The 23,919-nt window shown below is 40.7% G+C and overlaps 1 protein-coding gene across 1 annotated transcript in view; it reads left to right on the top strand.

Moving 5' to 3' along the window:
- The first annotated feature begins 280 nt into the window (after positions 1-280).
- myocd (myocardin) overlaps positions 281-23,919 on the top strand; it is a 52,814-nt gene continuing 29,175 nt past the window's right edge. The window contains exons 1-2 of the mRNA XM_055057423.1: positions 281-451; positions 1,252-1,449. Coding sequence (XP_054913398.1) covers positions 1,302-1,449 — 148 coding nt within the window. The 5' untranslated portion in view covers positions 281-451; positions 1,252-1,301. The remainder of the gene's footprint in view (positions 452-1,251; positions 1,450-23,919) is intronic.

The following is a 23,919-nucleotide window of genomic DNA, read 5'->3' as shown; positions in this document are numbered from 1 at the left end:
AATGAACAAAGTCTTCTTTTTTATATATTTTAATGATAATTGTAGTTTTTTAAAGAACATTATAATGCCATTTCTTCATAAAAACATACCAAGAGTGCTGCTGTGACTCATCCTTGAATTTACTTTGGCGGCCATTTTGGAGCGTCTCCCTCCCCCCTCCCCCACAGAGAGGCTGTTTGCTACTAGCAAACGGCTGCTCCTAGCTGTTTGCTAGTAGCAGCGATTAGCAAACAGCTGGTGGAGCACCTTGGGTGGAACTGACCGCACCAACGGCATCAACGGACGACGTGAAGAAGCATTGTCGTGATGACGCGGCCTGAAGAAAGGGAGTGTCGGAAAGGGCAGGAGATTCTTAAAGAGACAGAGGCTCATTTTAATACGTCAGTTACGGCTATTATCTGAAATCAGAAGACTTTTAAGCTATGCCTGACATATGTCATTACAAGTGAAGGTAAAGTTTCGTTTGGCTTCACTCACAAACACTCACACAGCAGAATCCTGACAGTAAGGGGCAATTTATGTGCCATAATTTGAGGGCGCATATTTTCAATCTGAAAGCTGGATTTTATGTCCTTTGTTCTCAAAAGTTTTAATACTGACAGCTTACATTTTCATTTTGAAAGCAGGACTTCCTGACTTAAAACTTGTAATGCTTGTACTCCAAGGTATTTGCTCGTTTTCAAATATTCACTGTGCTTTCTTAGACCTTTCTCCTTGCGCTCAAAACTTGTCTCTGCTCAGATCAAATCTTTGCTGGCAAACTTCTCTGCTCAACTGCTAAATATTTATTCTTACATTCAGATTGTAGGGGAACAGGATGGAGATGTGTTTGTAATGCTTTGTTTTTCTGTTGTTCTTCGGGATTTTTAAAACTTTGCTCTCTTGATATTGTTTAAATAAAAAAAAAATTCCCATCACCTGAAGGGAATACCTCCACCTGGTTAAGAGATGCACACATATGGCTGAATGAGAGTTTAAACCAGGGTCATAAACAACCAGCCACACGCCGGCCGCCTGCCTGAGCCGAGACGGGCCTCCGAAACGTGAAATGTTCTGTAAACACTGACTTGGATTTATTCCAGCTTTTAGAGTCAAGGGAAGAGTTTTCTCATTTACCCATTCACGTGTGCTTCTGACGTTTTATGCGCTTATTGAAACTCCAATTGACAGTGGTTGTTTAACTGTAACCGTTACGTGGCCCCCCTGTCTGCCAAGCGTTCACTTTCATGGCATCTTTCTTGTCTGCTGAAGGGAGGTGACCCAAGAAGAAATGTCATCCGCAGGGGAGTGAAGGGGGAGCCATGAACGCTGTGAAATGCTCAGAGGTCTGCAACGAGGCTCCACGGGACAGACGGCATCCCGGTCTCCCACAGAGGGCCACACATGCTGGACGGCAGACAGACAGGCCAAGCCACAGACCCAGGAAACAGGCAAGCGAAGGCAAAAATGGTGAGTCCAATTATATTTATATTTTTCCAAAGTTCAAGCATTTGTGACAAATTTTTTTTAAAGTTTTTTTTTTGTTTTTCTGAGGTATGCTAACATGAAGTTGGGTAGAGTAGAAGATAACTCCACTTTGACTAACTTCTTCAAAGGGTGTTTTTGTGCATGATAGTCCGGTAGACTGAGTTCCATTCACACTGCGCTGCGTCAGACGAGCCAAACCCTTTGAGCGAGCTGCTCACCTCCTCTCCTGTGGAGGCGCTGCACTAAGAGCAGCTGAAGGAAACAACATAACACCCTGTGAGGAACACATGAGCGCAACTTCCTTCTTCACGAAATGGAGACAAAATTGGAGTGGACTTTAGTGGCTGTAGGATTTCTCTTTTGTCTTCAACAGAGGGCTTAACACGAGCCGCTTACCGCGCTAATGCTAGTTAGCCCCAAACAAAGACAAATGAGTTCAACCATATTGCTATTGCAAAATACATTTCATCTCAGAAAACAATTAGAGGAACTTAAGTGCTGTAAAATTACATCTAGTAGGAATACTATGTGACAAACAACTGACAATGCCATATACCTTGGTACAATATTATAGTCGATGGTTGTCTGAGTCTTATGTCACTTAGTTGAAAGCCTGAACTTAAACCCAAAGCTTAGTTGTTTCTCACGCTTGACAAATACATAATTACATTTTATGAGACATAGTTGAATAATCAGGTGGTGGTCAGATTGCACACTGAGTATACATAGGTGAACGGGTTGACAACTGTAAGATGCGTACAGAACGCTGTCCCCGTACATTGCCTAGTTAGGATGAAGCTGTTCAGTGTTGAGTTCATGTTTCTTGCAAAATCTAAATTCCTGAATGCCTTTCCCACCCAAAGCATAACAAGGTTGCAGATTTCTCAGTTTGATTCAACAACATCTGCTTGTTTACCTTTGGAAATGAATGAAAGAGTCAGAGCGCCGCAATTAGTACAGAAAGGCTTTACGTGGCGCTCCTTTTCCAAATCCCGTTTACGTACCTTGAACATTTTTTTCCCCCCCATTGAATCCCTCTGAAGATTAATCCACGCTGAAATATCTCCTTTTCAGCATCACGGCCCAATTCAACCTGACTCAAATGCCACTCGCATGACAGCGCCGGAGGTGGAAACATTTGCGGAATCCTGTGTTTTGAATCAATATTTTTAGCCCTGTGTATGCACACAGGCTCTCAAAATAGCTAAAACAACAGAGGGTTTCTTTCCTGCAGCTGAAGCCCCGCAAAGTTTTCCATGATGTCATGTGTGGCGAGGGAGTAAGGGTAACAGAAGACGGCGATGGACATAAAGTGTAATCTACTCAATTTCATCCAGTCGCTTTATCCAGTGGTTTGGAGGTGGGGGGGGGCCTAAGAGAAACAAACAAGAGAAGGGGTGCGTTCAAGATTACAACGTGACAGTCTCAAAAGTGTCATGTTGTAAATGATATAACTCTCACTGACATGGTGACCTCCTCATCATTAGTTGCAGAATGTAGCATTTTGAGCAAACCTAATGGTCGTTATCCTGTGTAATGTCGTCATCTCATAGCTGACCACTAGAGCCTGAGGGATTTTATACATTAATGTGCCTTTAGTAAATAACACAGTAAGAAAAATGACAAATACAATACAAATACAAATGTGTCTTTTTTATATTTACTTATTCTAACTTGGAAATCATGCGATCTTTAGCCTGGCGCTATCAACTTATAAAAGCTCAAATACACTATAGGGTGGATGGTTTTTTTAATCAATGTAAATATTTTATCTTTAACTCGCAAGAAGATATTAAGTTTATAATCAAATCTCTATCTTTAAAGAGAATAATCTAAAAACAGAAAAATGAATTGTGTTTTGCCCCGTTCTAAAGTATAGCTGGCTTTATATTACGTTAAACATTACATTAGTGAATGGAAGCAGTTAGAAGTCTCACTTTTTTTCTTTTTGCACATTATCACATGAGTTTTACTTGAGAATGTTTACATGAAAAATGGTATAATAGTTGTCAAAATATTTAAAAAAATAAAATACTCACAGTTTTCTGTTCGACCCGACACTCAAACTTTAAGCTAGTCCCAATTTCAGGTAAACTATATATATGTATATATATAGTTAAAAACCAGATGTTTGCATACACTATATAACAAATGCAACATTTTTGCCTGGCATGAAATAGTTCTAGATTTTTCCTGTTTTAGCTCACATATGATTATCACCAATATTTGTGTCCATTACATTTCAGAGCAAACAAGATTGGTTAATTTTTTTTCAAATCATGAGTCATCTTCACTGTAATCTGAAAGGTTTGAGGTTTCAAATAATATGAATTGTGAAGACCCAAATGCAGCATGGCAAGTAAACTATCAAAGCAGAAGTGTTTGCCGTAGGAAGTAAGTTATACAGATATTATATCATACCTTGGGTTTTGAGACACTTAAGAGAAATTATTTTGATAAGCTTGACTGAGCTAAAACAGAAAACGTGGCCTGATTTAATGTCAGACCCTGAGAAAGAAATGGATTATCTTTTTGTAAATTGTATGTGAACATCGGTAGGAATTAGAACTTTACCTCTTTAGACATTGGTGAATGTTTTGCAGTGACAGGGATATTTGAAAGGGAAAACTCAAGCTTAGTGCATTTTAAAATTTGGGTAACTTTACGCTCACAAACACTACAGTCTGTCACCTCCATGGTTTGTCTGACATGTTAAAGCATGTCAGACAAGAACCCAAAAAGGCCCCACTCTTTGGGTTCTTCCTCCACATAGAACCAGTTATATAAATAAATAAAAAGTTTTATACATTTTAGAATCTTGGTGCAAAAAGCAAAGTACTTTTAGTAGATGAAGAGAAGTAAAATGTTGTACTTGGCTCCCTGCATGTGGTCCGAAGGTTTTCTGAGGATTTGATTTGTCACTCCGCTGGACAGTTGTCAGTTGTTTCTTTATTTGGAAGATTTTTTTTTCTATACAACATTTGTTAGTGCCATGATGCATGGGGGCTTTCAAAAAGTGTTCCAGTGTGGATTTATTTCCACAACACAACCCGGTGTGTTTGCATCGCCGTTCAGCTTGAGACGCTTAAGACCACAATCCATCTAACTGTGGTTTACAGTCTGGCCAATGCAGAGGAGTGGCAGGATTGGCCTAACGCCCAACGTCAGTACCCAGGATCCCACCAAGGTGATGATGTTTCCTCCCGCTCGTTCTTCATAAATCTCTGTGGTTACTTATGCTGAGTCAAAACTCAGGAGTGGAATAGTGTCTAGATGCACTTTTTGCTGCAATTTGGTTGACCATGTTTTGATCCATTCAGCTTACCATCATCTCCCTCTCCCAGTTTAAGAAATGCATCTCCATAACATATGTGTCGCTACCCAATGTGTCCGATGTGCCCAGTTTAGTAGTTTTACATGTAACCCAAAAATCTGGGGAGAAAAAATATAGTATTACCTTCTAACCACAACTCCTGCCTGTATGTGCGTATTTTGTGGTTTGAGAAAAACTATCTTAGCTTAACTTAACTTAGCCTCGCTTAGCCACATATTTGAAATGACACGTGATGTCACTCTTACAAAGCTTTTTGTAAGAGTGACCACTTGCAAACGATACATCTTTGAAGACTTTTCTCTTGCCACTATTCCATAAAGGCCAGCTTTTTTCAGTGGACCTCAAAGAGTTATTCTATTGACCGTTTCTCACACATGAGCAGTGAATTTCTGCAGCTCCTCCAGAGTTATCAGGGGCCTCATGGCTGTCTGCCTCTGATTAATGACCTCATTACTTGATGTTCAAGGCTTTTGTTTTGAAGTGTTGTGCCTCAGCCTATCCCTGCTTTAAGCCTCTCCACAACTCTCTCCCTGACTGATCTGCTGTGTTCCTTTGTCTTTTTTAAGCCGTTTGTTCACCCCATTTTTAAAGGAAATGAACAACATTGGGGTGTTGGAGTAAATACAAATGCATGCTACTCGTTTCAAGATGATTTTGTAAAGAAAACATCGAGTCCGTCTTTCTAAAACTTAGAAACTCAGCGGCGCTCCTTCGCAGAGCGAGACGAACGCGATGCCTGCTTGGCAGCTGACGGCTCTCCAACACGTAGCGTTAAAAGAGTCTTCCTGCAGCAGGTTCACCCCGCGAGCTGGGCGGATTCCACGCTGATTGGACGCACGCATGGAGTCGGGGAGCGGGGGAGACCACGCTCATCTGGAGGACATTAGCCAGCGGCGCTGATGGACGCGATCAGCCCCGACTCTTGATCTTTTTATGTAGTTTAACATCAACCTCTGGTCTTGTTGTTGATGTAGCGCTGTGTCCCTAAGCTGACTGATGTATCCCCATCAGAGATAATTAGCTTTGCTCTCTTATTAGAGATTGTGTGTCGGTGTAATAGCTTTCATGGCTGTGGTTAAGATTCAGACTTTGAGAACAGCATGAAAAAGAACCGAAATGAATGTAATGAACAGATATTACTCCAGATATGATCTTGTTTGCTTTGCTGTCTAAATGACCAAAAAAGCATTTTCAGCAGAGCTGCCAGGAGTTCTGTCTGAAACACTATCTGCGTGAAGCATCAACGCCATAACAAAGAAAAATCGTACTATTCTATTACTCTTAGGCAACAGGTGGAATATCTGCCGATGCTTCCCCCTCCCCTCCCAGTGCGCTGTTGTTTTTAGCTCCTAATTCATCCATGAAATTACTCAGATGTTCATTCATCACCCGAGCGAAGCAGAGAGCGGCGGACACACGGACCAGATTCAGTTGATAGATTATTACCTCAGCTCACACGAGCGGTAAACAGGTTTATTATTTATCCGAACCACACCGCGTAAAGTGATGAAAAACTCAAAAAGAAAAAAAAAGGGGGGTGTAAGGCTTGAAATAGTTGCTTGCATTTCAGAGGAGAACAACAAAAAAATTATGCGGGTTGTGTTTGGAGTGCAGACCCAAGATTGTAATTGGTTTCATATTTAGGCTCTCTACAGTAAAAACCTACTGACAGCTATACAGGCATACTGCAAAGTCAGACAAATAAATGACTCTGTTGCCTTTGCTGCACAGCTGCTCCTGCCAACTGACTGGACATCTTTTTTTACTTTATTTCATTCTTTTATTTTAATTTTTACTTCTTTTTTTCTCTCTCTCAAAGCTTTGAAAAATCCGTCTGCACCGGCCAAGAGCTGTTCACCTACCTGGAATGTACAGTTAAAAATTGCTTTGCAGCTAATATAAATACAGAACGGGGCTGTTACAGCGGGAGAGCAGCTTTTAGTCACCACTTCTTCCAGGGAAGTAAAAACACGCTCGTGTTGTGTTGATACGTTCCTGGGGTTTGCATATTCTGCTGCTGTCCTCCATTACTGACAAGTGATTACAAAGATGAAGTCACCCGCATGAGTGCATCACGATCAGCGGCGGCATGTGTACCCAAACATTAAAAATGCTCACCTAAGACACCACTGAAATTGATTTAAATTTAAAAACTTGTTCCTCTGTTGGGAAATTCAGGCTTAAGGATGGAATGACTGAAGTGTCAGTATTTATCAAGTGTCTAATCAATATTTTATTTTATAAATGTGTGGCAGAAGTGTACGACAAAATATTACAGTAATACTGAGAAATAATAAAAAATATGTACAAAATTATTACGAGTAGCCATAACATCATGAGAATAAAGAATGAGAAATAAGTCATACAAGAATAAAGTACCAAGAAGTTGTTCAAGAATAATTTAGAATCTTACAAGATGTCCTAGAAGAATCAAGTCAACAAGTTACGAGAAGTCGTACGAGGATAAAGTCAGAATGTTACAACTTTTACTTTATTCTCGCACAGCTTCTTGTAATTTTATTTGCGTTTTCTTAGTGCTGCCTTAATAATCTGTCATAAAAGAGCAATAATTTTTTTGCTGAAAGTTATAGGCAATATTCTTTTTGTGTTAGTACGGGAGCAGAGGTAGTTTGGAACACCTACAGTCTTATTATAAGAACCAACACGACCTTCCTATGATCTACCAACCTAACTATTTTAAAACTAACTGGTTTGCATCCTAACTTTCCTTTAAACTTTTGCAAAACATCACTGCTGAAATCCATATGCTGTTTGTTCTCTAATCTCTAACAAACTTGGATTTATCCTGAGATTAAATAACACACAGATGGATTCTATGTACTAATTTGGTGACTTCTGATTGTAAGTGGTTGAATTGGGTTTTATTTAGGGGGATATGTCTATAAGGGAATGCAATAGATGCAAACTTTACTAATTTTTATTTGAAAGAAAAAAGATTCTTTTTTTTAAAACTAGTTCACAACAATGCTCTATGATGTGTTGGTTTAAATCACAAAATCCCCCCAAAATACATTAAATTATTAGGCTATAAAGTGGGGGAAAAGTGCTTGAATACTTTAAACAAACCATTAAAAGAAAGGAGGGGAAAGAAAATAGCGTCGCTATCTCTGCTCGGAGATATCGGCGAATCAGGTCATCGCTGTGCGATTTAGCACTCTAAAGTTACACGGACGGCGGTCGGATCTGTGGTTGCCTGTAATTATTCCTTCATCAGCTGTTAGAGTGATAAAGACCATGTCGGATTATCTTTCTCCAAAACTCCGGAAAAGATGAGGTCATTGCATCCACTTGGATATTTTTAGGGGGCCGGAGAGCTCTGACGGTGGCGTATTAAAACAAAACGCTTCGAAATTCAATTAAGGAGCCACTCAGCCACGGCGACCCGACAATAACCCGGAGTTGCTCTAAAACAAAGGCTCTGCCGGCCAGCCACCGTGCCGCCTCACATGTGGTTTGGGGGAAGAGCGGCGCTTAGAACCACAGATTCTCAAGGGCTGCCGGGATTAATGAAGAGTTTCTTTTTCCAGGTGTTGTATTGTGGATACAAGAGCTTTTTGGGCAGCAGGCTGTTTTTTTTTTCTTTTTCTTCTTCTTCACAGTAGAAATGAAAACAGAAACACAGACCTGATCCAGCCCGTGGCTTAGATGCGAGCACATTCCAGGACTAAAAGAAGAGTACGAGAGACAGCTCGGGATCATTCTCGGATATCAATCACACGCCGCACGCTTCTGTCCGGGTTTCGGAGGGGTGGGCGGAGGAATCTGGGAGAACCGGGAACGTCTACGAAGTTTTCACATCCCTTTCCCGCCTTGTAATACCACTATCTAACACCCTGATGAAAATAAATATGAGTAAAAGGCCCACCTTAATCCATTCTGTCGTTTTTTTACATATCGTTCCGTCATTTTCTGCACTTCTTGAGACTGTTTGTCATGTTGTATTGCTTTCGTTGGCCCAGTCCGAAGCTGCAACATGGGTTTTAGATTAGGAGTAAAACACAACATGTCTCGGCTTCGGTTTTGGACAGCAACAAAAAATGTGCCATTGCAAAAGAAATTACTGCAAACCCCTAAACCTTTACAGCTGAGGTTTTGGCGTCCCGGTCATAAATTTGCTATTATTCATTTCTTGTTTGGTGTATTTGTACAACCACAAAATTAACTTTTTCACTTTAAACATAAGACGACTAATATCAAAATATTTACAATTCGGTTCAACCCAACTAGTTGTAGCTTAGCAAAGAGGAAGCGAGAAAGGGTGATTGACAGCGCTAAGACCCTCCCCCTGCCTCTGATTGGTTGTTTCTCGAGTTGTTGCTGGGAGCACAAGGATAAGATAAAGAAGCTTGATTTTATTTTCTCTATTTTTTTCACAAATCATCCATCTTATGTTGTACCTTCACAACATAATGATAATTTGAACAAATAATTGCATGAGCAAGATCTTAAGGAGTAATCTGGTTACAGTTTCAATTAAGTAAATAGTTCAATACATACGAATAAATGGGAGGACAACAGTCGAATTCTTGATTATAAGTCAATAAAATATTAAATAGATACTTTTCTCTGCTTCAGCTCAAAGCTACAGCTCTGCTCATAACCCACGTGCCGTCTCAGTTTGTTGTTTTTGGGAAGCAGTTAGACATTTAAGCTCCAGATTTCCAAACCTGGGTAACTCAAACCAAAGTAGTTATGGCTAAAACGCAGCTCTGGCCAGACAAATAGCTGTATATTTAATTTTGGGAATTAACTTTCTCGTCAGCTGTCTTGACGTTGCACTTAAACCAAAACTACCTTTAACAAGATTTGACAACGAACTTTGTAGCCTCCCCCCGCCCCTTTACAGATTTTTAAATAACTGCCTTAAAGTATGACTTTTCCGTATTGTGTGCCATCCCACTTGTCTTCATACAACCTCGCGCTGTTCGACTTTTTACTACTGTCTTTGCTCCTCGGCACTCGTATTCTTTATTGTTAGAACTATGAAAGAACATCTTGGAACACAATGTGCCCAACATATAAACTACAGTTTTTTTACAAGCAAAGATCATATATTTATAGTTGATATTAATAAAGTCCAGTGTGCTCTGTGACACTTGACGCTTGAGCGTCTCCATGAGGATCATTTGTCAGGTTGAAAGTGGATTTCGAAAGTGATCTTTAAGCGAGTATCAAACATACTTCTTCATTACGTCCAGATTTCTGTTGTTAAAAATAGATTTTATTGCTCTGATATAATATTTTGATTGAAATGTCATGTTCTCATTAACTGTAAGCGGAAAACAGTCATAATTAACAGAAACAAAGGCTTTCAAACAGCCGTCTGTGTGTAGTTAATCCAATTGATTGAAGCAGTGCGACGCTAATGTAATAGAATGGAAATTAAAATACCAGATTATTTAGAGAATGCAAAAGATGATATTGATCATTCATACCAGGATCAGTAGCATCAGTCTGTTTGAGCTTCCATTCAGTTGCATTTTAAGAGGCAAGGAGAATTACACTAAGGTTTATTTACCTCTACTTTGCATAAAATGTGCAGATATCAAAGAAAAAGTCTGGTAATTCCACATTGGAGCAGTGAGATATGTATAGATATTCCGACGCCGACGCAGTTTTGTGCATTTAGATTTTTTATTTTGTCTGTAAAATCCCTATTACATCGCTTGATTTATTTTTTAAACCACTGTTGTGCCCCATTCACTGCAAAAACACAAGATCTTACCAAGTATTTTTGCCTAAATTCTAGTGCAGATATTTCAGTACACTTGACATAAGTCTAAATTAACTTGCAAGTACATTTTCTGCAAGACGTAGGAGCTTGTTTTACATCAGTCATTCCAGAATATTGATAAAGTTCTTATTCCACTGGCAGATTTGTTTTCCACTCATAACACAGGAAAATGCTTCTTATAAGTGGGGGAAACAATCTGCCAGTGGAACAAGTAAGTTTTGATCTATATTCAAGAAATATTTACTTCATCTTTATCTTACTCAATTACAGCACAATATGTTGTTCTAGCTATTGGCCTTTTTTTGAGTCGTTAACAATGCACTCCAGTTAATTGACCGATTACTAAATTAGTAATTAGACTTGATTCATCACAATTAATATGATTAATCACATTAATCGGATAATCGTTTGGTTATATATCCAAGATGGAGAAGGAGTCGCACCATGTGTTTCACTGCAATCTCTTGTGTTTTCTTGCAGCATTTTTTTAACCCACCACAATGTTTATAAATGTAAATATGCAAAAGGGCAGAGGGCAGATTTTCTTTCTCACATTTCTTCCAGGCACTTGTCTGGAGATCCAAAACGTCAGATCCTGAGTATATCACATTAAAGCCTTTCGTTTGGTTTTTATCACCCTCTGCGAACGCACCAATAACCCAAATAATGAACACGTGAACCAAAAAAAGAACGAGTGCAACAAGTCCTGCTTCTAATAATGTGCGATCGCAGTCGTGCGTCGAGGTGCGCAACGCGGGCAAGACGAGGGCTGCGTGCAAGGTGAAATCATTCGCAGCTCTGCCCCACCTCGCCCTCCCTCACATCCTCATGTTGTAAATAATCATAATAATAAAGACAAAAACTGAAGAATTCATTTTATGGGTTTACTAGTCAGCAACCCAGGTATGCATTTGTCAAAGTAGGAGGAGAGTTAGAACCATATGTTAATTTGAATCGGAGGCACCTGGTTGTGATTAGGGCCGGACGATAGAAACACACAGCGAGCTGCATTCTTGGAGAACGCAGCGCAGTCAGTCTGAGTCTATTCAAATAATAACATTGACAAAAACAAAGATATCTTAAGGCTTCGTTTGAAACCGGCTGATTGACAGACGTACTGAGGGCGCATAAAGCTGCGATCACATCCTCAAATCTCCAGATAAAAAGCTCAAGTTCTATAAATTAGCTTGCAATTTGCTTTACTGCTTCCCTCTCAGTATGTGGCCTCGTTCGAACGCAGAGTTCTTTCGACTCTCAGGTGTTGTTCCGTTTTGGGGATTTTTTGTCTTTTTTTTCTCTTTCCGAGCCAAATCTTAAACAGGTGTTGGAAATAAAACTTGGAGAAAAGGCATTTTGTCGTCAGTTTTCCGCCGAGACTTATTCTGCGAGTATGAAACAAAGCGGTGAAGAAGCACGACTACAGCAATAAATTAAGGCTGAAGGACGACAAATCCACAAATTGTCCAGAAAAATGTTCTTGGCGGAGTTGAATAGAAATGATGAATAATTTCTGAAGTGATCAAGCAAACTAACTTTATTAAAAAAAATAACAAAAAAACAAAACAAAGGAGGCTCTCTTAGGCCTCTGCCATGGTAAATTACTCTGCAGTAATGCGTTTGGCTTGTGCATGCCAGTTTTGGACATGGACACCGCTGTAGTATTCCAAAACTCATCTTGAATTGTTCAAAAAATTTGACAAGAAAAGCATGCGAGCAGCAGAGACTTTAAAGTCTAATCTGCGTGATTTAGGTCTACATTTTATTTAATGCCTTGAGAGCAAAATCTATGAGCTAGAATCTGATTAAAAGTGGAGGGAAACAAACAATAGTCTTTTTTTTTTTCCTGTGGACTCTTTCTAAATCTATGCAACAATATTTTGGAGACTGCTATTCTACACATTTTACATTCTATAGATATAAATATATATTGGATCCACTGACCAGTTGCTTCAGTTTACTTTTTCTTTGCTTGAAAAGAAAAATACTAAAACAGACATGAAGTAGAAGGAACACAGAAGTTTATGAAATCCACTGATAACATGCCATTGGTCAGCGAGTTACTCATTTTAATTCATTAATGGGCAGTATTATGTAAAATGTACTATTTTTTAGCTTTACATGATGTTTTTCTGTTGCCTTGAGTTTCCGATCTTCCAACTCACAAAGCAGCCCTCCGCCAATCAGCTCCTTCAGACTAGCCAGCAGCAATTAGCAAACATCCGATGGAACCATGCAGCTGCTGAGCTCGTTACACGAGCCATTTCTCAGTGAAGCGCTGGCAAAAACGTTAAATGGTTAGTAGAGGAGCCATGTTGTAATGACTTCCTGAAGGCGTAGTTTCAGAAAGAGCATGAATTTGTAAAGAGACTAATTTCAAGACGTTAATTTACAAAGTCAAATTTCTTTTAAGTCATTCTTGATTGCATTTTTATAATAACTACAGTGAACATAGTTACTTGATTGTTCTCTACAATGGTACGATGTGCTTGCAAAACACATAATACCGCCCCTTTAAATGACTAAATCCACCTTATTGCTTTTGAAAAGGACACATTAGACATCTAGCACAGAAAACAAAGAGTAGGTAAAGTTTCGAGTTTTGTTAAAATTTTCAAAAGAAAAACCACAAAATAATACATGTAGTCCTTTTTACTTTAATGTGCATGTTGCATAGAAAATCTAGCACACACAGATAAATGAACATGCTTCAACGAAGGAAGACACTAAGAGACTGCAACTCAAACAAAACAAAAAAAAAAGGTTTATAGTCTCACTTTTGTAGACCTATTTTATTCGTAGATCACTTCAGGTGTTTTCCAAATAAGGAAGTTGAATCTGTGATTGCTGTTTCTTGGTACTTCAGACCAGATTAGAGAATCGAATCATAAACAAAACCTTTCACTCCACATCGAGATGGTGACGCATGTGTTCTTTACAGTTCGGCCTAATTTTGATCACTCTATGTTCACAGAAATCGTTCTTCACAGCATATAAATTTAATTAAAACAGAGTGGGATCAGGCCATGGACACCATGTTTACTTTGGTTTGATGGAGAAGTTGGCTTTACTGTGAAATTATGGCCTGCAAAGACCAGGCTAAAAGAGATTTTGTAAACGATTACAAGGCGAATAGTGGCATGAAAGTTGTTTATCTGTATCCTCCGATATGTAAAAATATATCTAATCTGTCTTTATGCCTTTTTATGGAATCTGTTTGGGAAAGATTGCAGGCCTCTCCTTTTAGAGGCCTTTAGTAGAACCAATATGTATGTTTCCCAAAATTGTTCCTGATTATGACTGCAAAGGATGTATGTAAAAGACTTGAAATGGAGGACATAAGCTAATAAATAGCTCAAGTGCTCGCTCATCTGCTGTACTGGTGCAGTTCAAGATCTCAGCAGAATTAGAAGTCCGGACTCGTTGCCAGTCCGTTAAAACAGCCGAAACAGAAAATCTGCAGCTGAGCTAACTTCCACGTTTTTTGGACTGCAGAAGAAAATCCTGGTGCAGGCTGAAAACCAGCATGTGATCAGGGGAGAACATGCAAACTCTGCAGCAGCATTACGCAAACTCAGCTGGGTGGGATGGGCTGGCACCATTGCCGTTGTGTCAGAAGTCTTAGATTTCCATTGCACTGATATGTGACACTAATAATCTGAGTTTGATTGCTCATTACTTGTCAGGCATAATCCTCAAAAAGAAACGAGCGACAAAAAATATCACATTTTTGATGACATTCTAATTGTCTTGAGTGTATTAAAATCAAAATAAATGACAAATATAATTTTCTATATGCTTTATTTAAGAAGCAGTGACAACATTTGAGCGAAAACAGTGAAACTGTTAAAATTGTCCCACAAGAATCTCACATCTCATTCCTGGACCACAGTAGCAAACATCTGAGAACGGTTTGTGTTTTTTGTTTTGTTTTGTTGTTTTTTTTTACTGAATGTAAAACAATAAAATCCATCTGCCATGATTAAACATTTACCGTTCATCCTTTCCCTTCAATCCGAAATTCAGCAGAGCAGCAGTTGTTCCACAAGCTCTGCCGTCACTCCCGCTGCGTCAGAGACGTGCTCGCGGTGACCTGCGCGACCTCTGACCTGCAGAGTCTGAGCTGACGGAAAAGCTGTGCAGGAAAGTTTCAGACAGCCAACCCCTAAAGTCCGCTAATGTTCTCGTGTCTGACAGACGGCGGTGATAAGAGTCACCAGGCAGCACATTCTCGACGCTCAAGAGCATTCTGCAAGGTCGCACGTTTTGTTTATACTCTGCCTGTTCCTTTCTTTCCTGCAGAACACTTAACAGTGTGTCCAGCACTCCTCCGAGTTCAACTCTGAAGCTGTAAGACCGGCTTTGATCGAGGATGCCGCTTTGCCCATAGGAAAGGAAAAGTGAAGAGACTTGACCCGCTGACACAGACCAAACGAGCGACCCGTCTCCGCTTTCCGGGGTTGCTCCTTGTTGCTCAAAGCGCCTGCTGCTGTCTGGCTCTGAGAGGATGTTTATTTGACAAACCGCGCCCTTGGACATGCAGAGAATCCCAGACATTTCCTAACTGTCAGTCAACCTGAGGGAGACTTTAAGTGGACAGTTTACATGCCTGTGTGAAGTACATGGAGTGAAAGTCCTCCTTGTCAGCGGGGCAGCGAGGTGTCTTCTCTCCCCTGATGAGGGTCGGCATGTCTGGCAATTTGTCTGCGTGAGTCGAAGTGAACGGCAGGAACAGACTTGTGTTCATGTGAGGGTTTAGGTGTGTTTGTCCCTTGAACAGAGGCTCTTCTACTAACTCCTACCAATAACTACACTTTCAGAGAACGGGTCTCAATGTTCTGGTGATTTCTTTTTTTTTTTATTTACCGTAATGCTTCCTTATCAAAAAACTGTGAAAACATCTTACCTGCAGTACAGAAAATCTCAAGCCCTTTAAGCCGTCAGTGTGGACCCGGGGACAGGTTCCCAAACCAACACTCAGAGGACATTACCGTTTGAATGTTGCTATGGCAATCAGATTATCATGCACACAACTCACAGGGATCATCAATGCCCAAATAAACAAAACAAAGACTTTATTTGATTAGCTATGATACAGTCCCATCACTCTTCGCTCTGCCTACGCATCTAAACCAACTTCCCTCCAGAAATTGCAGGCAATGCTCCATTGCAGTCGCACTTTTTTATTAGCTTTTGCCATGTCGTTATGACCTCGTAGTTATCATACTGTTCTCGACTCTCATTGCTGAATAAATTTTAGATGGCAGGATCCATTATTTCTTCCGTAAACGATGCGCTTTGGTTTAACATCAACGTTCTTCTTCTGCACATGTGAGTCGTTCGGGGACGTAAACCGTTCACACAGAAGTACATTTGTGGACTGGTTTGATTAGTAATATGAACAATCATGTAAAACTAAAATAAAAGTTGGATTTCAGCAAAAAATTTGAACCGTGCATCAAGCCTTGGCCTGATGTGAATTCTGAAACGATGAACCAGACTGATAGAATGAAGGGGAAGTAGATTTTGCATAATTCTAGATTGTGTGTGTAGGGGTGTGTGTAGGATGTGGATTGGGGAAAATAAGGATGTTTTGCTTGGATGGATCCAAAGCGACTGAGGTCAGTAATAAATATCATAGCATGACGAAGTTAACCTTGGAAATAAACTTGAGAAATATTCCAGCAGAACGATGACTAGAATAGGATTGTTCAATATTTGATAATGTCGCAACAAAAGCACCAGTTCCCCACTGTAGCTACAAGCCTTTTATGGCCTTACTTAATCTGAATTACATTACTAAATGCTGACTAATGCCTCGCCGATTCTCAAAAAAATTGGAACTAAATCTGCAAGGAGTATTTTTGACAGTCGTAACTTGAAATAAGATCATTTAAAAGGCGTTCAAACGATAAGGAAAGAAAATCTCTTTATTTTCTGGCGCCTTGCAATGTATACATATCTAGATGATACAAAGCCTGGACATGACATCCAACAGCATGCTACCAATAAATTGCTTGCAGCTCTCAGACAGATGAATCATTTCTCTGTAATCAACACTTTTGGAGTGGTTTTGCTCCTTTTCCTACTGTTTACTCCTCCCTTCTTCAGCCTCACATCCCTGCCTTGCTTCCGGCTCGCGTGGAGCCATTGAGTCTTTGTGCCTGCGCTCGTGGCGCTGATCCACAACTCCACGGCTGGCCAACCAATGACATCATGTTTCATCGTGGATATGTGGGAGACAGAAAGTGACACGTTTGGTCGCCGTGACACAATAGCTGTCTCACCCACCGAGTTCACACTCCGACTCAGATCAAATTGTAGTGGTGAGTGTGTTTTCTGCTGACAGCCCAAAGACAGTGGCAAGACCTTGAAGGTTTCTGATTTTTATTGACGATTTCTGCAGGTCTAGACCAAAGTTTCTCAAACTTTCTCAGGCAGAGGAACACTTGCCCCATTGAAACACTCACAGACCAGTCAACTTGAACTTGGCCCGGCAATGACACGTCTTAATATGTACAACCTGACATGAAAATGTTAGAATTTATATTCTTTTTAGTAACCCGGACTTTAGCAATTTATTCATTATTATTTGTAAGCAATTTTTTGGTAAGCTAACTGTAATGTTGTACTTTGAGCTCATGTCATGGCTAATAAACCGTTGTTTACATTCAGTTCATTGCGGCATCCGCGGACCGCTGTTGGTCCAGGGACCATAGTTTGACTGGTCCAGACTCATTTTGCTAATGGTGAAAGTTTAATTGTCATTATTATAGATCTTAATAATTGAGCTTGGTAAAGCATGGATATTAAAGTTACAGTTCAATAATTTACAACTGTTTTATTTCAACACAAGATATCCATAGACAGCAATCTCTTCAGGCCCTGTGGACGCTGTGACCGGACACACTGTGATCATAACGGCAAACAGCAACATTCTTTATTCATGTCAGTGTACAATCTCAAACAATAATTTCTGATCCCATAAAATTACCTGCCAAACCAAGGTGCAACCGCTGCTTTTGCTGTTCATGGTGACACCAGTGAATCATTGGAGAAGTTTGGGTTCTTTGTGCCGCTTCCAAAGCAACTTTGTTACTTTTACTACGCTTGTCAAACAATTTTCATGGTGATTACGCTGTAATAAAGGGAGCTCATTTCAGCCTCAGTTAAACTGGCTTGCAGGATTTTGGTTTTATTACTCTAATATGCATAGAATAACCGTGGATGCAGTTTCGTGAGATTTTGTTTTCTGCACTATCGCCTCACAGCAACAAGATCTCTAGCACAAATCTCAGCCCCGGAAAACCTTCTTTAACTTGAAAAATATAAAATCTTACCAAGAGTTTCTACTGCAAATGTCTTAGTACACTTGAAATAAAACAAAACTAACTTATAAGTAACCATTCTGTCATTAGACATTAGCATCTTGCTGAAAGGTTACTTATAAGTTAGCTTTGTTTAATTTCAAGTGTACTGAGAAAGTAGACCAACAATACTTGGTAAGATTGTGTGTTCCTGCAGTGTTGTGAGGTAATTTTCACCGGGCAGGGTACAGAATCTGGGCTACATATCCAACATTTTGATGTTTTGCTAATAAATTATCCCTTTTGGCTTTAGACATGGTCCTACACTTTGATGCAGAAGGTCGTGTTCAGAACCAAAATGTTTCTGGATCATTGTGGCAAAGTTAACCTTTGATTTATTTATTTATTTTTCATTCTGCTCCACTTACAGCTGTGCTTTTAGCTAAAACCGTCAGTGCAGGAACCTCGCACACAAATGGTCGATGCTTCCTAATTGATATTAAACAAGAAAATGGTCTCCATCAATCCATCCACATCCAATATGGATGACTTGCCCGTCCATCAGAGGGCATATACCAATGGTGGCATTTGTCTTTTCCTCTTCAGATTGTCTTTAAAAATGCTATTTTGTTTTATTCCACTTTTGAACTCGATGCCCCAATGACTTGTCTGTCTTCAGAAGAAGTTGCTTTTCTTGCCCGATACCAAGAAGACAAGCCAGATCGGAACCTGTATGTCGGATTGTTATGGCGTTGATCCTAACTTCAGTTCATAATTCACTTTACAAAGTTGGCCAACTGTCAGCAGTTGTTGTATCTTCCATCACAGTGTTTTAGTTGTGCCTTCCATTTACCGGCTGGCCCTCCGTGAAGACCACCCACCTCATTTTCCTCTGAGGGTGCTTCCCCTGCCTGAAAAATTGCCATAACCAATGACGTAAAGACAATGGTATTCCACAGTTCACAATTCTGTTAAACGGCTCAACAGCATCAGCCTCGCTTTATGCGATTAATCAATCAATCGTGGCAGTATCCAAGTGTGGTAAATCATAAGACTCTCAATGGAGGTGAAGCCCACGAGCACATACACACACACAAGCTAGGAAAAGGACAACAAAAACATACATGTAGCTCCTTTCAGAACCCTGGAACAACATTTGATCATGACCCACTGCGGTTCCCTGTAGCGTGAAACGCAAGCAGAACCTCATGGCTGTTGGTGCCCCTTTGTTGATTCAGCTTTTGGACTGGGCCAAGGAAGAAAGCAGCGTTTGTCCAAAAGAATTACCAATCACGGGAAAAAATAATAAAAACGGGCAAACCACCAAATCAATGGGGCAGAGTGACGATAGCATAATGTCTCACTGACAACCCGCATAAGTCAGGCCTCTCCGCGTCCCGCAGAGAGACGATGGAACATGCAGCCATGTGTTTGGTTTGAACGTAGAGTGGCAGAAAATGTCACTCCTGATATATGCTCTGTAGCTCTGATAAGACGTTCTCCCCTTTGAGAGAACATGCACACGACACATGCACACATGGGCAGATAAATGCGTGCACACACACACACCGATGAAGTTCTAAAAATAAATCTCCAATTTTGAAGGGTCAAGTGGAGTCCAGACCAGCAGATACCAGCTCTGTACTCATGGATCAGTCTGTAGCCTGCGGCCGCCTGTTTCTGCTCTCCGTCTGTCAGCCACCTCAACCGCTGTTCCCAGATCAGCTCACACAGCAGCTAAATTTCACTTGTGTTTGTTTTATGTTTTTGTGCGAGGACAGAAATATGACCTCGCGTCCGTATGTTTGCAAACATGTTTTACGTTGTCAAACAGACGTCAGTGGGGGAAGTGATGGGTGGCAGGGTTGTGGGGACGCCAAAACTGTTGGAATGGGGTCATTTAGGAAGTGCTAGAGAGACTCCCAAACTCTCCCCACAGAGGCTGAATGCGTAAGAGATTCTTGAAGTCAGAGACAAAACATTGTTAGAATGTTTTTGTTTAAAAGAAAATGCATGAGCAAATATTTGTGTCAGTCACACCGATTATGTGTGAAAGTTTTAAAAGTGTTGCAAACATATAAATGTACATAATTAATTCAACAAATGAGTAGGACGTCACATGAAGTCTTTATATCCTCGACTCAAGTCATAATAATTCATGTTAAAACAATCAGCCAATTTCATGGTCATCTCGGACCTTAACCTTCCTGCTGTTACGGCAGGTCACATTTCCTTAATAGTTCTCAGGTTTTTTGCAATTTAAAAAGTCAAGGTTAAAATGAACACAGTCACAGCTCTGTTTTCAGTTCATGATTGGGTCACATATGCCATTACTGTGTTTTCTGAAGTGCAGTCAAGGCTAGAAAGAAACTGGCTTGCCGGATGCTAGGCTACATGCTGGCACATAGCCCATCATCCATTCGATATACTTGTCAGATAACTTGGTCTGTAATAGTACCCGAAGTACTTTACCAGGTTTTGAGCAGTTTGGGACACAGGATGTTTGATCAATAAACTGTCTTGACGTTCTTGCTTGTTTTGCAGTGGCAGGTTTTGGTTTACATGATGTTTTCTTTTTAAGATGAAAAACTGAACCACAAGAAAAAGTTTCAGAATCGATGCATTCTTTAGCTTGAAAGGAACCGAAGCAATGTAACTCAGGGTCATTGACAACTTTGGACACCTCATTTGGGCCTGAGCTTTAACTTCCTGCCTGACATCTTGAGGTGTTGGTGCAATGTTTCTACTATGCTGCAACACTTTTATTATGTCCTTTCTTCTATTTTATGAAGTGCACCAGCCAGTTGTTTTGGGTGTCACCAAAACATGAATCCGCCAGGCCCGTACTTCATGTCGGTAGTACTTGATTCGCCCGAGAGCTATCCTCCAAATGTGACAATTGTCACGATGGGAAGACGTATCAAGTTAGTTTCATCAGACCAAAGACATGTCTCCAAAACCAAGGTCTGTGTCTATGAGCACATTTGCAAAGAGTGATCTAACTTTATGTCATAACTTGTGCTCATGACCTGTATAGGACTTGATTTATACTGTATCGTGACACTCAATGCCCTCGTCTTCAATGTATATTGTATCGTGCCAATTCATAACACATATCTCAAGGCACTTTACAAAAAAGTGGATTTAATCCTCACAAGCTTTTGCAACAGAAATTTTGAACCAAATCATGTTGACGGATCCTGTCTCGGAAAATTCCCTTGGTATTTGATAGCTGCATAAAATAGTCTAAAGGGACTAAGCATATTGCTTGCCTTTTATACAGTAAATGCAAATATCTGGTTACAACTCTAAATCCACCTGAAATGAACATAAAATAAAATGAAGACTGAAAGGGCTGATGGAATATTTTCACTCCAGTGTCTGGAATCGGTGACTTAAATCAGAAAATGCACTTTATTTTGTCTGTTTTGAACTCACTCAAGTGAGGTGAAGCTTGGCACTGACGCAGGTTTCTTTGGGATATCTCCTTTTTAACAGTTGGGCACAAAGACAGACATTAACAAAAACACGGCAGACTCTGAGTTATTAAATTTCTGATAGTGAGGGTTTAGGAATACCACATAAAGCCAGGGTACGGCTCTTGTCAAAAGGCAGGAGTTAAGAGTTAAGCTGTGGTGATGCAGGCCCGGCTCTGAGCTCAGGCCTCACAGAAATACACCCTCCATCCCTTCTTCCTCCTCCTCCCTGTCCACGCTCTTGTGGCCGCCCACCAGCGCCTGCAGACTTCACCAGAGGCAAAGCCGATCCCCCACACAGCCACAAAAACACCAAATACTATCTTGCTTTGGCAATTCATGTTATAGAGACTGCGCAGCTCCCATGCACCCTTGTTGTGCTTTGGGATTCTTCCCAGATTGATTCCAGCAGCAGTGTCTCCCGAGCATGTTGACGTTTCCAACCTGGCGGCAGACATGCGCGGCTCAGACGCCGCCGAGGTCTGAGGCGGGGGATGCAGAGTGAAGGTTACCGAGCCTCAGAGCAGACGTAGATAGACTGTAGGTTTGGGGGGGGGGACAAGGAGAGGGGGCTGCTGGCTCGGGCTCGTCTTTCTGTCACTTCTGGTTTGGATTCAACATGCTCCCACTGGAACGTCTTCATTATAAACCGCGGCTCAGTAACTTGAGGGAGAAAAGCTGAACCTGACTCCACGTCTGGCTCCGTCCGCTTCTCATTCTTCATCTCCCGCCCTCGCTCACCTCTTCTCCTCCTGCAACAAAGCAATTCTGTCCCCTCCAAACTCTTTTTGTGACCATGGCCCTTTTCTTTTTTTTTGTTTGTCAGAATTTACTCAGTCCGTTTGCATTCCACAACCTCTGAATTTTCTCTGACACATTTTTGTTTTCAGCCAACTCGTGTCGTGAGAAAACCCTTAGTTTCTTGATAAGGCTGATTGAGCGTTGATAAAAGACTCTGTTAATCCAAGTGCCATTACCCGACCTCATATCAACCCATTTCCCTAACAAAAAGAAACAAAACAACCCTTTACAACATAGACATAATGTAGTCTAAAACTAATATTGCAGAAAAACTTAAATAAATACTTGTAATCCCACAAAGGCAACGGAATCAAAGATCAGTGTTTACCTGAGCCTGGAGCGGCGATCTGAGACAGAGCAGCAGTACGTTCACTTAGACTGATACAACACAGCTGTTTCAGCAGGGGCCACAGAGGCCGCTACGTCAAACATCCACACCATATACCCTCCTAAATACCCCCAACCCGTATCCTGTCTGCTCCTGACGGCCTCACCTCTCGTCCTCAAAGAAGCTCTTCTATATCAGTCTCATCTCTCGTCCCTCTGCCCCACCAGTGTCTTTATCTAAGATCCCTCATCAGAAGACTGTCAGCCTCTGTTGTATACTTTAAGGATCAGGCCATTAAATAAATTGTGTTTCCCCCCCACATGATCTGAATATTGACGTTTTTTTGCACATTTGTAACGGAAATGGGTCTAACTGTTCCAGATGTCAGGATGAAGCCAGAACTTCAGCTGCAAGTAAAGAACTACACACAATTTCTATTGATAACAAAAAAAAAGTTATATACTGTGCCATTAAATAGATACCAGACCTCAGTAATACTGATTAGTTTTGTCAAACCTGAAGGCTAGCAGTCTATCTTCTTTTCTGCCCAGGGAAAATGGGACAAGATCTTTATCCTCAAAGAATTGTCTGAGGTGATGGGAGGTCATCTGGCACAGGCTTTTGTTTCAAGCGTTGGATCTTTGGGGTGCAAGCAGGGGGATATTAGAAATCTGTGGGGCTAGAGACTTACTGTATAAAAGCACTCTGAGTTGCTCCACTGGCACAAACCACTTCAACCAGATTCACAACTGGATCACAGTGAAGCTAAGCTTGAGATACCGACGCAATTGCAACAGAGGATATGCAGTGTTGTAGATTTAATAGCACTAAATACCACAGACATGAAAAAGAAACGAAGCTGCATCTCACAAGAGTCATGGGTGCATCCAAAGGCTGAAGTCAACATGAGAAATAAGTTGAGAATAATGTAGTGACTGAGCGATCAGTTGAAATTGATCACGTCGTGATTAATCAACGTTGTCAGCACTTCTCATTATTATTTGAGATAAGATTTCTGGGTCTGGCAGAGAACAGCGTTGCATTTTAACAACCACGAAAGCGATTTCACTATTGACTCAATAACTAGCACCAGAGTCGGCCTGCTTTTGGGATTGGAAAATCTAAACCCACAACATCCGTCGTTTACCTCAGAACAGCTCAGATGAAGATGAGCTGGCTGTGAGTTCAGACCACATAAAACAGATCCTAAAGGCAAAATATGACACAACTCACTCTAAAACTGAGGTTTGATTTATGCTTAGTACTGCTGTCAAAATGTTGTACCTGCTTATCAGAAGACGCATAACTCCTTTAATGTACATTGGTCAGGCGTAGCATTATGACCAGCAACCTAATAGTTCTTTGGTGTCCATATCACTGCATCCCTGACCTGTTTAGTTGTGGACTCCATTTGACCTTTGAAGGTTAAATAGCAACAAGATCTTATCAACCAA

The sequence above is a fragment of the Poeciliopsis prolifica genome, unplaced genomic scaffold (assembly GCF_027474105.1).
Source record: "Poeciliopsis prolifica strain line A6 unplaced genomic scaffold, Auburn_PproV2 SCAFFOLD048, whole genome shotgun sequence".
Classification (NCBI taxonomy): domain Eukaryota; kingdom Metazoa; phylum Chordata; class Actinopteri; order Cyprinodontiformes; family Poeciliidae; genus Poeciliopsis; species Poeciliopsis prolifica.
Note: the sequence above shows the minus strand (reverse complement) of the source record. Positions and strands in the feature narration are given on the sequence as shown.